Source organism: Quercus lobata, chromosome 3, assembly GCF_001633185.2.
Source record: "Quercus lobata isolate SW786 chromosome 3, ValleyOak3.0 Primary Assembly, whole genome shotgun sequence".
In the NCBI taxonomy this organism is placed as follows: Eukaryota; Viridiplantae; Streptophyta; class Magnoliopsida; order Fagales; family Fagaceae; genus Quercus; species Quercus lobata.
In genome coordinates, this window is record NC_044906.1 from 648,807 (window position 1) to 661,557 (window position 12,751).

General features: G+C 32.6%; 1 protein-coding gene across 1 annotated transcript; it reads left to right on the forward strand.

Moving 5' to 3' along the window:
• Positions 1-708: 708 nt before the first annotated feature.
• Positions 709-5,205, forward strand: LOC115979686 (secreted acidic protein 1A-like). Its single transcript, XM_031101751.1, has 4 exons — positions 709-996; positions 4,004-4,281; positions 4,835-4,912; positions 5,117-5,205. Exons 1-4 carry the CDS (start codon positions 809-811, stop codon positions 5,203-5,205), a joined length of 633 nt encoding a protein of 210 aa, XP_030957611.1. The 5' UTR covers positions 709-808.
• The last annotated feature ends 7,546 nt before the right edge of the window (positions 5,206-12,751 follow it).

Below are 12,751 nucleotides of genomic sequence, written 5' to 3' on the forward strand. Positions count from 1 at the left end.
TTTTCAATCGTCCCTTCTTTGGAAAAACAGAAACAAAAAAAAAAGCGAAACAGGAGTCGTTGGATTGTCTAAAATTGGAGTGTTTTCAGGAGGTTTTGGAGACCATCACTGCTGTAATTCCTTCTCACAAATGGGTAAGTTCTCACTTTTAAGTTTTAACACACAAACACAATCATCTCTATTTATTATTACCGTTTCACTCCCTGCCTGAAGCTAAAATCCCACTTCACATCGTTTTCTTCTTCCTTAATTTAATTATTTTATTTTCTTTATTTTTAATTGGTTGTACTTTTTTTATATCTAAATTTCCAACAGCTTCAATGAAGTGTAAAAGAGAGTCTTCGCTGTCACCCACTTCTTCTTCAACGTGTCAATGGAAATATGATGTATTTCTTAGTTTCAGGGGTGAGGATACTCATAATAATTTTACTGACCATCTATATGCTGCTTTGTAACAAAAGGTACTTTTTTTATATCTAAATTTCCAACAGCTTCAATGAAGTGTAAAAGAGAGTCTTCGCTGTCACCCACTTCTTCTTCAACGTGTCAATGGAAATATGATGTATTTCCTAGTTTCAGGGGTGAGGATACTCATAATAATTTTATTGACCATCTATATGTTGCTTTGTAACAAAAGGACATTTTAACATTTAGGGATGAAGAAGAACTCTAGAAAGGAAAATCTATTACTGAGCTCTTCAAAATAATAGAAGAATCACAGTTTGCTATAATCATTCTCTCAAAAAACTATGCATCTTCTACGTGGTGCTTGAATGAGCTTGCCAAGATTGTCAAATGCAGGGAAGAAATGGGACTGATAGTTTTGCCAATTTTTTATGATGTTGACCCGACTGATGTACGAAAACAAACAGGAACTTTTAAACAAGCCTTTACTAATCACCAAGAATGCTTTAAAGATAACATAGAGAAGGTGGAAATATGGAGAGCTACTTTAAGAAAAGTGGCTGATATCTCTGGTTGGCATTTACAAAATAGGTAATTTCCATGAATTTCAAATGATAAGCTTCTTTCATATACCATGAATCATATAATTAGCTATTAGAATATAACATAACATGCTAGTTAAAATGCCTAATTCATCTTCTCCATTATTTATTTTTTATTTTCTTAACTTTACTTTTGTTATTGTTTTCTCTCTCTCTTTTTTCAAGAAAAAATTGGAGAATTGAATATAGTTGGAATTGTGTGGGGTTATTTCGTCAAGCTAGTCCTTAAATTGCTCAGTCCTACACGAGTGAAAAATCTCTAAGTTTACATGGAACACTTGGTGTTTTATGGATTTAAATGAAGTAATTGAGTCTCCATTTGGGAAGCGCATTTTGCGTTTTCCAGTGGTGCCTTTTTTTTAGTGGATTCTGTGCATTGTTCACAGGAATTGCAAACTACTTTTTTCAACAAAAACAATTTTAAAATTAGGTCTCACGGCACTATTCACACTTTTAAAAATTATTTTGTTATAATGTTTTCAGTTTTTAATTTTTAGCAATAAACAGTATTCAAACAGACCCAGAAGTTTCGTATAGTAAATTGTGAAAGGGCCAAACCAAAAGGTAAATTGTACTTTTCCAGTTCCTTTGGTAGGATAAGTTTACCCACAGGCTTCTTCAGTCAAAGTCTACCTATAAAAATGGTTGAAAGACTATACATTATGATGACTAAAAAAATTTAATTCTACTATGAAGAGGTAATCAATTATTAAGTCACTCTTTTCAAAAAAAGAAACAAAAAAAATTATTTAGTCACGTGATGCTTTAATATTATGGACAAACATTCACAAATTACTCTAGCCGTGCCCCTTAAGAATTTAAGTCAATTGGAGACTCTTTTTTAGAGAAAGAATACTATGAGTTTATTCAATTAACCAAACTTTTGTCAAACAATACAAGGTTGTGGGCCTCTCGGTGAATGTCTTCCATCCATATCTGAGTGCCATAACAGTATACTTTGCCAATTTGGCCAGTTTATCAGCTACACAATTACCACTTCGCTTCACATGACTGAAGGAATGGTATCTAAGAGAGGAAGCTATGCAGCGCGAGTCTTCAATGATGTGTCCAAAGGGAGCCATGCATGGTGATTCCGAGTTGAGACTTCGTATGATGACAATGTCTGAATCTCCTTCAAACATTAATTCCTGGAGACTAATCTCAAGGGCGAAGGATATCGCTCTTCTACACGCTAGAGCTTCCACATCTTCAACCGTTGGTGGCAGCACCAGTCTTTCCATTAAAGAACCGATAATCTCGCCTGAGCAATCTCTGATTACGACCCCAATACCTGCGGAGTATATGTCTTGGAAAATATCTCCGTCGAAATTGGCTTTGTCAAGAGCTTGTGGAGGCGGTGACCAGTGAGCCGTTGGTGGTGATATTGATTCCGCACCTTGAAACGACCCCTGTACTGACTGGAATTCTTGTACACGCTCCATCGCATCAGAATAAATCTTAGAATATGGCAGGTAGTTTAGATCCGGTCGAGAAGCGTTCCTTTTGGCCCATATGCTCCAGGCAATATGTGCAAATCTCTCAGCCAAGTTCCCATTCTTGACGTTCAGAATTCCCATAAAGAGGTCACGGAAGTTTGCAAAGTGGACCGATAGTTGCTGTCGGCAATAATCATCCTCCCACCATGTTTCTTTGACTGCTTGGCACTCCCAAAGAGCATGAATAGTGTCTTCTAGCCCGTCGTGGTAGCAATCACAAGTTGCATTTCTCGTTACTTGTCGCCGAAACAGGTTTTTGTTTGTTGGAAGTGACTCGTTGCTTGCCCTCCACAGAAAGTGTTTTATTTTGCTTGGGATGTCAAGGTCCCACAAGTCCTTCCAGAAGGTTCCCTCAGAAGATCAGTTTGACGATCTTGGTTTTGTCCTTTGTTCTGCCTCTGTAAGCAATCTATATGCATTTTTAGTTGTGTAGTTGCCGTCCTCAGAGCCAAACCAGATGAGGCAATCAGTAGCACGGCTTACACTCAGGGGATTGCTATTGATAGCCCTTGCTTCATGTGGCAGAAATTACTCCTCGATCCTGTCATGTAACCAGCTTGTGTCAATTATAACACTTTTAGGGATCGTTTGAGAACAACTTATTTAGCTGAAATTAAAATTTTTTTTGCTAAAAAAACTAAAGTTAAAGCTAAAAGTTAATTGAAATAGTACAATAGGACATATAAATAGTATCAAAAAGTGAAATGGGACCATGAATAGTAACAAAAACAAGTTGAATAGTAAAATAATCTGCCAAATATAATCTATCCAAACGCAACCTTAATAAATCAATGTGACGCTTTAACAACCCAAAATTACCTTTTGCCAAATTATAGATTGGATTTAGTTGACCGCATGCAAGTCCTTTTTAAAAGGAATTTGTTTTGGTCCAATCACTATTTTTGGTTAAATAAATTCCTTAAAGCGCATTTTAACCCTTTTATTCACAAATCAACTGTTTTAAAAAATAAAAAAAATAAAAATTATGTAATTTTGAAGAAGTAGAGCTTTAGTATTTTATAATGATATTAGTGCCTAAATAGAAATTCAAAGAACACCTCTTCTTAAGCAAAGCGAAAAGAAAAAGAAAAAGAAAAAAATACACCATTATTTGAGTCTCCGTTCAAGAGGTAAAAACTTGTGCTTGTGCTGGCACTAAGGCTTAACCTTTTATTATTTGTATTCTAGTAATCTTAAAATTTGATGCGTCTGTTTCAACAAAATATAACAATAACTATAGCCCTGAATATAATATACAATTCTATATCAGTAATTCTCTCCACGAGCTGATGAATTCATATGTACATGCTTGTGCAAGGTGTATTCTTGCCTAGTATTTTTTCTTCATCCTCTGCAGTTTTATAATTGGTTTGGACCATCATGTGATTATTTTCTATCTTGTTAACAGGCATGAGTCAGAATTGATCCAACACATTGTGAAAAAGATGATTTTATAATTGGTTTGGACCATCATGTAAATGTCTTCTATCATCTTTGCAGGCATGAGGCAGAATTTATCCAAGACATTGTGAATGAGATAATGGAGAAATTGAGTTCAAAATCCTCAAGCTCATTTGCCAGTGTGCAGAAACGTGGGTTCAGTTTGGTATATGAGCAAGACAAGGAAGAGTTAAACCAAGCAATTGCACAAAGCAGTAGCCGTGTCATTACTTATGAAGGTTGGGATGGTGTCCATCATGGATTTGACAATTCAACAAGTAGCTGTGATGACTATAGCGATATTGAACCTGAGGAAAGTGATCTCTTTTCATACAATGGTAATGACTTGCTCCAATATCTTTCCTATTATAAGTCTAACCCTGTTTTATTTTATTTTACTTGTTGTACAGCTCATTAGTATAGTCCAGCCTTTTTTTTTTTTTTAGCTAACCACAAGCAATCCCAATCACCCTATATTTTCTAGGCCTCTACATCATCATCACTTTCAGGAAGCTTAATAACTAGTATAGAACCTTAGGCAAGTTAAGAATATGATCTAATAGGAAATACATTCTAAAGCTTTACTCATTACACTGCTCCAAGGACCAAGAATTTTGGTAATGTAAATGGTTCAATCCTAATTTGGCATGTAACTATCAGAGTATCATGCCATTTTGCCTATTCATTTTCTGCAGGCAAACGCAAGACAATTTTTCCTGATAACTTCTTGAAACTTGAAAACTAAGGACTAAATAGTATTTCCTTCCCTACCATGTGTATACTTGATAATCAATGGTGTCATGCTCTATAAAATAGATAACAAGAAACTCCAATGACACTAGTTTGTAATGAGTGAATTATTATTATTATTATAGTACCTTACTAACTCAGATGTTGACAAATATGGAATTGGTGGTGATGATGTATATGCAGCTGGTGATGGTGATGATGATGATGATGATGATGATGGTGATGTATATGTAGATGACGATGATGATGATGATGCTTCATATGCAGATGATGATGATCCATATGCAAATGATAATGATGATGATGATGATGATGATCCATATGCAGATGATGATGATGGTGATGTGTATGAATATGATGATGATGACGATGCTTCATATGCAGATGATGATGATGATGATGATGATGATGATGTATTTGTAGATGATGATGATGATGATGCATATGCAGATGATGATGTATATGTAGATGATGATGCATATGCAGAAGATGATGATGATGATGATTATTGACATGACTACAGAAGATGACCCTCATGTCCTGTTTATACTTTGACTAGCTATTTTTCATAGGATGAATATCAATTGAGGCTTTGACAACTAGATGTGCACATGTAATTCAATGAGCTTGACCATGTTTTAAATTTGTATTTGGTTCAATTACAATGATTTGGGAAGTTGTTCAAGTGGCATATCTAATCATCTTGTTTCAAAATGAAAATGGAGTTTAAAATTTAAAGGGGATCTAGCTCTTGACAGATAAGGAGTTACATGGTTTTTGTAATAATATTTTTTTGTTGGATGAATTTCAAGTGGGCTAGTGCTATTGGATGGCCTACGAGCAATACTTTCAGATAACTTTGTCACATTTCTACCTTCTATGTGTTTTTGTGATAATGTTTATGAAACAATATATTCCTTGCAATTCAAAAGGAGAAAGTTTCAAACAAGTTCAGTTGTAAAGTAATATTCTTTTTAGATTATAAAAGAGCCCTATATATTCAAGAGGAAATGTCTTGCTAGAGAGTGGAAGGGACTCCCACCAAAGTTATTCCACAGAAAACGATCTCAAACTCTCCTTCGACCCTGACTCTGACCCTGAACTTGACCCACCTGACATCGACGAATCTTCTGGATTTGGAATGGGGATGAGACTTGAGAGATAGAGACAAAGCCAAAGGTGGCGGGGTTAAGTTTAGAGTTAGGAATTAGGATTAGATTTTTTCTTTTTTTTTAATAGGTTTTCGAATCTCCCAATCTATGTATACTATCGTGGGTCGGATTCGGATATGCAATTCTTTTTTTTTTTTTCCATCTCTCTCGGCTCAGTTTCTTTGGATTTGGGCTATATTTCAATAATGGGCTCTGTTCCTTTATTTAGTTACGACTCTCTTTTTCTCTTTTTAAATTTGGGATTTAGGAGGTACAAAATTTTGGTATGGTGCAACAAAATATTAGCTTACTTCTTGGCCTGTCACATAGTGATTCATCAATAATGGGCCTTAAGAAGTGTTTAGTTTATAGAATTTTTAGGGGGAGTTCAAAAAAATTTTTTTTTTTTCCTAGAATCAAATTTCAAAGATTCTTGATCGAGAAATCAAGGTAACAATTTTGATTGCATCAAGGACAAAAATTGGGTAAAGAAAAGTGCAATCTTTTCATTAATAAATGTAATAAAAATTTAAGGAGACGTTTTCCTATTTATTAATTAATTAAAATTAGTGTCATTTACAAATAATAAGTATATTTATTAGAGAATGCCACGATTACAAGTCAGTATGGGAAATAGAGTGACAAGCTTGGTGTAGGAGTAGTGTATAGAGCAAGTTGGTCGATACTGTACCGGCTGGTATGTATAGTACCGGTACATATACCAGTATCGAAATGCCAACGGTTCGTACCAGTTTAAATAGCAGCCATGTATCGGCCGATTTCGGACAATATCAGCTAGTACTAAGTGTACCGGCCAGTACAAAAAAAAAAAAGCTTTATTTATTTATTTATTTTTGTTTTGTAATTTTTTAATTTTTGTAAGAACAAAGTGGTAACTTACTTACATAACTTATTAATATTATTTGTCTTTTTAGTATGCAATGAACAATTAAGCTTTCTATTTTTATATTGTGTTTTTTTTCCCTTTTAATTGATGCTAAAGTTTAAATTATGAATAATTTGTTCTGAATTGAGGTAATGTTTTTTGGTAAACTTTTATTTTATTATAATACACACACACACACACACACACACACACACATATATATATATATATTTATAAATATAAAAAATAACGGTAAAATTGAAACGATACACCAGTATTGACCGATACTGAAATATATTGTTCCACTAGTCAAACCGGTACAATCTCTGGTACGAAATTAACTCCCTTGGTATAGAGTGTTTTTTTTTCCTTTGATGGGTTCTAGTCCTTATCAGATATGATTTATATGGTTTCAATTATTATGATTTTCATAAAATATATTAAAGCTCAATTGAGCTTACTATTTTCACAAAATATAATAAAGTTCAATTGAGCTTACTGCTGTCATATCACCTACAAGATGTACTATTAGGTACCTTTCTCACATTTCTCTCATGTAGTGTATTTGAGTTAATCTCAATGAGAGCATGAGTTGTGAATTTCGGAGAAGTTTATATGGTTTCCTTACTCTTTAGAAGATTCTTCTGTTGTCGTAATTAGTAGGGTTTGAAGGAATTATGAATGGAAAGAAATTGTCAAGTGTAGAATTGGAAAATTGAGTTATTGGTAACCAATTTCCAAATTCTTGATATAGCAGATAATTACATGAGAAACAGAGTTTTCAACAGAAAAGGGGCCCTCATATTAATTTGTAGAATAGTTTTAGCTCCAATAGAACAAAATCATAGAAACTCAGACACAATGTGGAACTTGTTAGGTGGTTAAGGTGCTTCAATGCTTGTGAGACATAGATGGTCTTTTTTTTCTTTTTCTTTTTTTTTTTAAATTATTATTAGCGGGTGTTTTTAGAATAATTGTTAATAAAATATTTAAGTAAAGTTTTGACACCACTTTCGTGAGAAATATAAAAAACCATAAAAAAAATTAATTTCTTTTTTCTCTTTCCAAAAAAGTTTTCAAAAATATTTCATAAACTAATGCCCTTAGGGCATACATTAACTTTTTCCCTTTTTTTTTTATTACCACTATTATAATTAAATTGAATAAAAAGTTGTACAGGACCTATAGCAATTTTGTCTATCAGATAACATATTCTATTATTATTAATTTATTTGTAGCTATTAAAAAAGTTATGGTGACTATCACAAGATCAAACCAATTTGCAAAGTTTGGAGAGATGCAAAATTTATTTGGCCACATGAATGGAGGTACTTCTTGACCAAATTCATATCCCAGGATTTTTGGCCACATCAATGGATTCGAAATTGAGGCATTTCAAATCTATTGATTCAAAATCAAAATCAAAATCCATATCCAAATTCAAGTTTTCAAACACAACTTGCAATTAGATGACCTTTCTAAATTCTTGTTACATAATGTAATTACAAGAGAAAAATATTCAAACAAAGATGGTTCCTCATTCTATAAGAGGACCTAGTTGTGAATCAATGAATGCCTTTCTAAATTCTTGTTAGATAATGTAATTACAAGAGAAAAATATTCAAACAAAGATGGTTCCTCATTCTATAAGAGGACCTAGTTGTGAATCAATGAATGTTGTTGTATTTGCAATTAGACATTCGAGACAATGCAAAATTCGTTACCACATTGAAGGCCATTTTTTTTTTGATAAATCAAAGTAATGACTGTTGACTCTCTCTCTCTCTCTTTGCAAAAGCGTATCTAAGCAAAAAGAGAAAGAAGAATGATGCCCGGGACTATCCAAGAGGCAAAAGCAAAGCATAAATAGAAAGAAAAGAAAAAAGAAAAAAGCAGTGTAGGGCAGTTGAAATCAAACTTCTCGAATTTTTTTATAAAAATATGCTCTTGCAACTAAATTGAAGATTATAAAAATTCTCAAAAGCACTACAAGCTAAAACTATCTCTCTCTCTCTATCTCGACCTTCCTCTGCCTTTCTCAATGGGAAATTGCTTTAGGATATCCCGTGACACATCACCTCCACAACAATTTCCAAAGAGTACCCAAGGATGATTTAGCCCGAATCCATTATAAAAAAAAAAATAAAAAAAAAAATAAAAAGCCATTCTTTCTATCTCTTTTACTCTAGTTCTACACATGGTGTTGTACATATTTTGAAAATCTAACCATCGAATTGCATATTCTTAATGTTTTTAATATATATGTTAAATTTCTTTCAAATCGGATGTTAATTACTATTCGATCTATAAATTTTTTTTATACATAATTTAAGACAACAAAAACTTAAAATTAACAAATTTATTGATGACATAGCTATTGATCTTTGAACTTCTTGAAATTTTATATGTATGAAAGATATGATAAGAAAATGCAATCTAACTGTGGTTTTGTCAAAATTTACATTCAATAAAAAAATATAAGGAGAGTTTGAAGAATTTCTTTCCAAACTCGTTTGGAGATAAACTTTCTACATAGTCATTTAACAAAGAGGAGAGATGAACACATGCACTGAAGGTTGTGAAGTTAGAAAAATAAATTAAGACGAAAGCAAGTAAAGATGAGGCATGAAGAAAATGTTGATGGTAGTCTTTGTCCGACGATGGTGGTACTAGTACGGCAACTGGCCAAAGAAGAAGATGATAATGGTGGTGGTGTTGCACTAAAGGATTGTTTTGCTAAGGATTTGTCATTTGTAATTGTCCTTTTGGTATTTTTTTTTTAGACTGGATTTGTCATTTGTCTAAGGGATTTTCTTATTATCTAGGTTTATGAATTGTTTTATTGGTTAGTCTAAAAGATTTTCTTGATATTCTTGGGGCAATTGAGCAAAGGGATTGTTTGATAAAAAATAAAAAATAAAAAATGAAAAATTTCTTGTGTCAATTTGTAAAACAATATGGAGAGAGAGGGACAAAGTCAAAAATTTTGTGTAGCTATATACTAGTCGTTCTGGGGCAATGGCCCCCTAAGCCCACACGTTCCGTCCCTGCTGACCCAGCAACACGTGCAAAGTCTCACCACCTTAAAATAAAGCCACACCTACTCGATGTTAGGTGCACCACCATCAGTGCTTCTGAAGGATTGGGGCTTGAGTTGGGCCTAACTCATCTCATTGTCATTGAGTTTCTCTCAAAGTGAGGCCAGCCCACTAACACGACTACCCCATACGAATTTACACCCAGGTCCAGAAATACTTAGGCTTAACCAACTCAAGCCCAACATAATTTTAGGTCCAAACCCTTTTAACTTGCAAACATTCAGCCAGATCTCTCTTAAAACATTAACACTCACACTTAAAAATTAAAACCCAATCAGCCCACACTCATATAAAGCCCAAATTATAAATCAAATGATGACATGACATTTTCATTAGTGAAATTACATGACATTTTTAATTCAAATGATGACATGACATTTTTATTAGTGAGCTAATAAGTAAAAATCAAATTGATTGCTACCAAATTAATTGTGACTTTATGATATTTTTTATTACTAAAATTTTTTTATAGCATCAAACAACTCTTTAAATCTTTTTGGTTAGTGTATAATTTATTTTGGATTAATAATTATTAATTATCATGTTACGCAACATAAAAGAAGACTTTTGTTTTTTTGTTAAATTAAAGAAGACTTTTGTTTTTTTGTTAAACTAAAGAAGACTTTGTATGTGCCAAGTAAATCACCAATTCATCAATGTCATACTCATAACATTTTTTTTTTCTTTTCCCTTTCGCCTTGAAGATGACGTAAATACGCTGAGTTTCTTCCCTTCTAGAGTGTTTCGCGTCGAGCGGTTGTGTGAAAAGCGGACTTTGTTTTGTGCGTGTGGGCTGTTGCTGACATGTTGTGGACAAAACTTGGCTTGGAGTTTCGGAGAATGACTAGTGTTCACCTGGTATTATTTTGATTAAACTTTTTCTTTGTGTTTAAGTTTTCTAGAGGATGATTGACACTTGACAGCTTTGTTGACTGGCTGGTAAAAGAAACATAATTTGCTAATAAATTTTTTTTGAAAAATGCAATCTGGTTAATGGTCTTTTGGAAAGATAAGGTTGTCTATGGTATCTTCGTAGCCATAATTCATTGAGTAGTGTAGCATTTATTACAATTTTTATTACATTAAGCTTATTAAATGATGTATCACCAACCACAAAAAGACCTTCAAATATACTGAAATCTACCAATTATATTTATTGTCATATCAATTTGTAAACTTTATGTAATAAAACTTGTAAGACCTTTAGCATTTTTCTAATTCATTATGACTAATAACAAAATTGTGCCTAAAAAAAAAATTTGATGAACACCGGAATTTGTACCATAACTTAAGATTGGGGATCATATAGCACAAGAGACAGCATAAGAAATAGATGTGCTTCATCTCACTTCAGTTTGGAGGAAATGGGATTAAAAAAGAAAAGAAAAAAAGAAGACCAACTTTTCCAAGTTTGAGGAGACTAAGAATGAAACTTCAAAGTAAAGGAATCAGCTTAAATTTAGTGTGTTGGATCCATTTGGATTTGGACACATGTCAAATAATTATCATGTGTTCATGTCTTAATGAAATTTCAATTATAAGCTCCATTGCTGGTTACCATGAAATTACTTTGCCCCTTTTAGTTATTTATAATTCTAAAGAAAGAAAAAAAGATAAAATGGGGGAATCAATATCAATGAATTGACTTTCATTTAGCAATAGTCGGTAAGCTCAACCCTTCTGCCACGCCAAAAAAGAAACGAAGGAAAATAGGCATTTAAGATTTAAGACTAAGGGTCCATTTGGATTGAACTTATTGTTGCTAAAACTAAAAACTGAAAACTGAAAACACTGTAACAAAATAATTTTTATATGTGTGAATAGTACTGTGGGACCTATTTTTAATATTTTTTAATGTATGAACAGTGCGTGAACAGTAAATTTTGTCTATGAACAGTAAATTTTGCTCCCTTAAAAGCGTGAAGGAAACGCTGAATCTAAACGCTCACTAAGCAAAAGAGTAGTTGATTTGAGTTGAAACAGATGATATTGAAGTTGTGAAAACAAACACATGGAGAAAGATAGAATAGAGTGCATTCATTTATTAAACAGGCAATTATGTAATAATATTACTGTGTGGTGGCGATGTGCTGATACTGTGTGGTGGCTGTGAATCTATGATATTAGATTGAGGGAATTAGTGTTATCTTTTAGCTAAGCATTAGTATTTTTTTTTTCAATAAAAGAAAAAACTTTCATTTTATTTTAATTTTAAATTTTGGAAAAAAATTAAAAAAAAAATCTGTAAAGGCATTGGATGGAACTAGCCTCATCACACGCGCTTTGCGCGTGCAATGAGACTTTTTTTTAGCTAAAAAAAAAATGTTTTATATATATAATTTTTATTTTAAAAATCTAATTTATAAGTGGATAAAGTAATTTGAAAATTAACAGGAAAGTGGTCTTATTTTTTAGGTAATGTTTTAGTGGGAGTTAGAGCTGCGTTTTTAGCGGATTATCTTTTAGTTTTGTCTCTACTTAAATATAGGGGTATAGGGGTATTTTTGAACTAAAAAAAATGAGGAATCCAAACAGGGAAAGCCCCTTAAATAGTAGTATAGATGAGGACATGCACAACTATTGCAAATGTAAAGGAGTAATTGGACAAAATTAAAATTTTTAAACCTAAATGATATTTTTTTTAATTAAAAACTAAAATGAAAATGAATCCAATCTGCCTCTGAGATTGGAGTTAATATCATAAGCTATCATGATTTTTTTAAAATATTCAATTTGCTCAAGCACATAAGACAATTTACACTTTTTTTTAAAGGGTAAAAGTGTGGTTGATTGGATTGAAAGAATGGCATGAAATTGTGAACATACACGAATAGGAGAAATAACAAATTCCAATTGAGCATAAAATATAATATAAAGTACACAGTTTAATTTAAAAAAATAAGTCTATGAATTTGGATCAACT

Bases quoted from the DNA above. Each gene is read 5' to 3' on its own strand.
- LOC115979686 (XM_031101751.1), top strand. From the start codon at position 809: ATGGGACTGATAGTTTTGCCAATTTTTTATGATGTTGACCCGACTGAT. The intron at 997-4,003 runs GTAATTTCCATG...TCATCTTTGCAG, and splicing joins GGTTGGCATTTACAAAATAG to GCATGAGGCAGAATTTATCC. The intron at 4,282-4,834 runs GTAATGACTTGC...TTACTAACTCAG, and splicing joins TGATCTCTTTTCATACAATG to ATGTTGACAAATATGGAATT.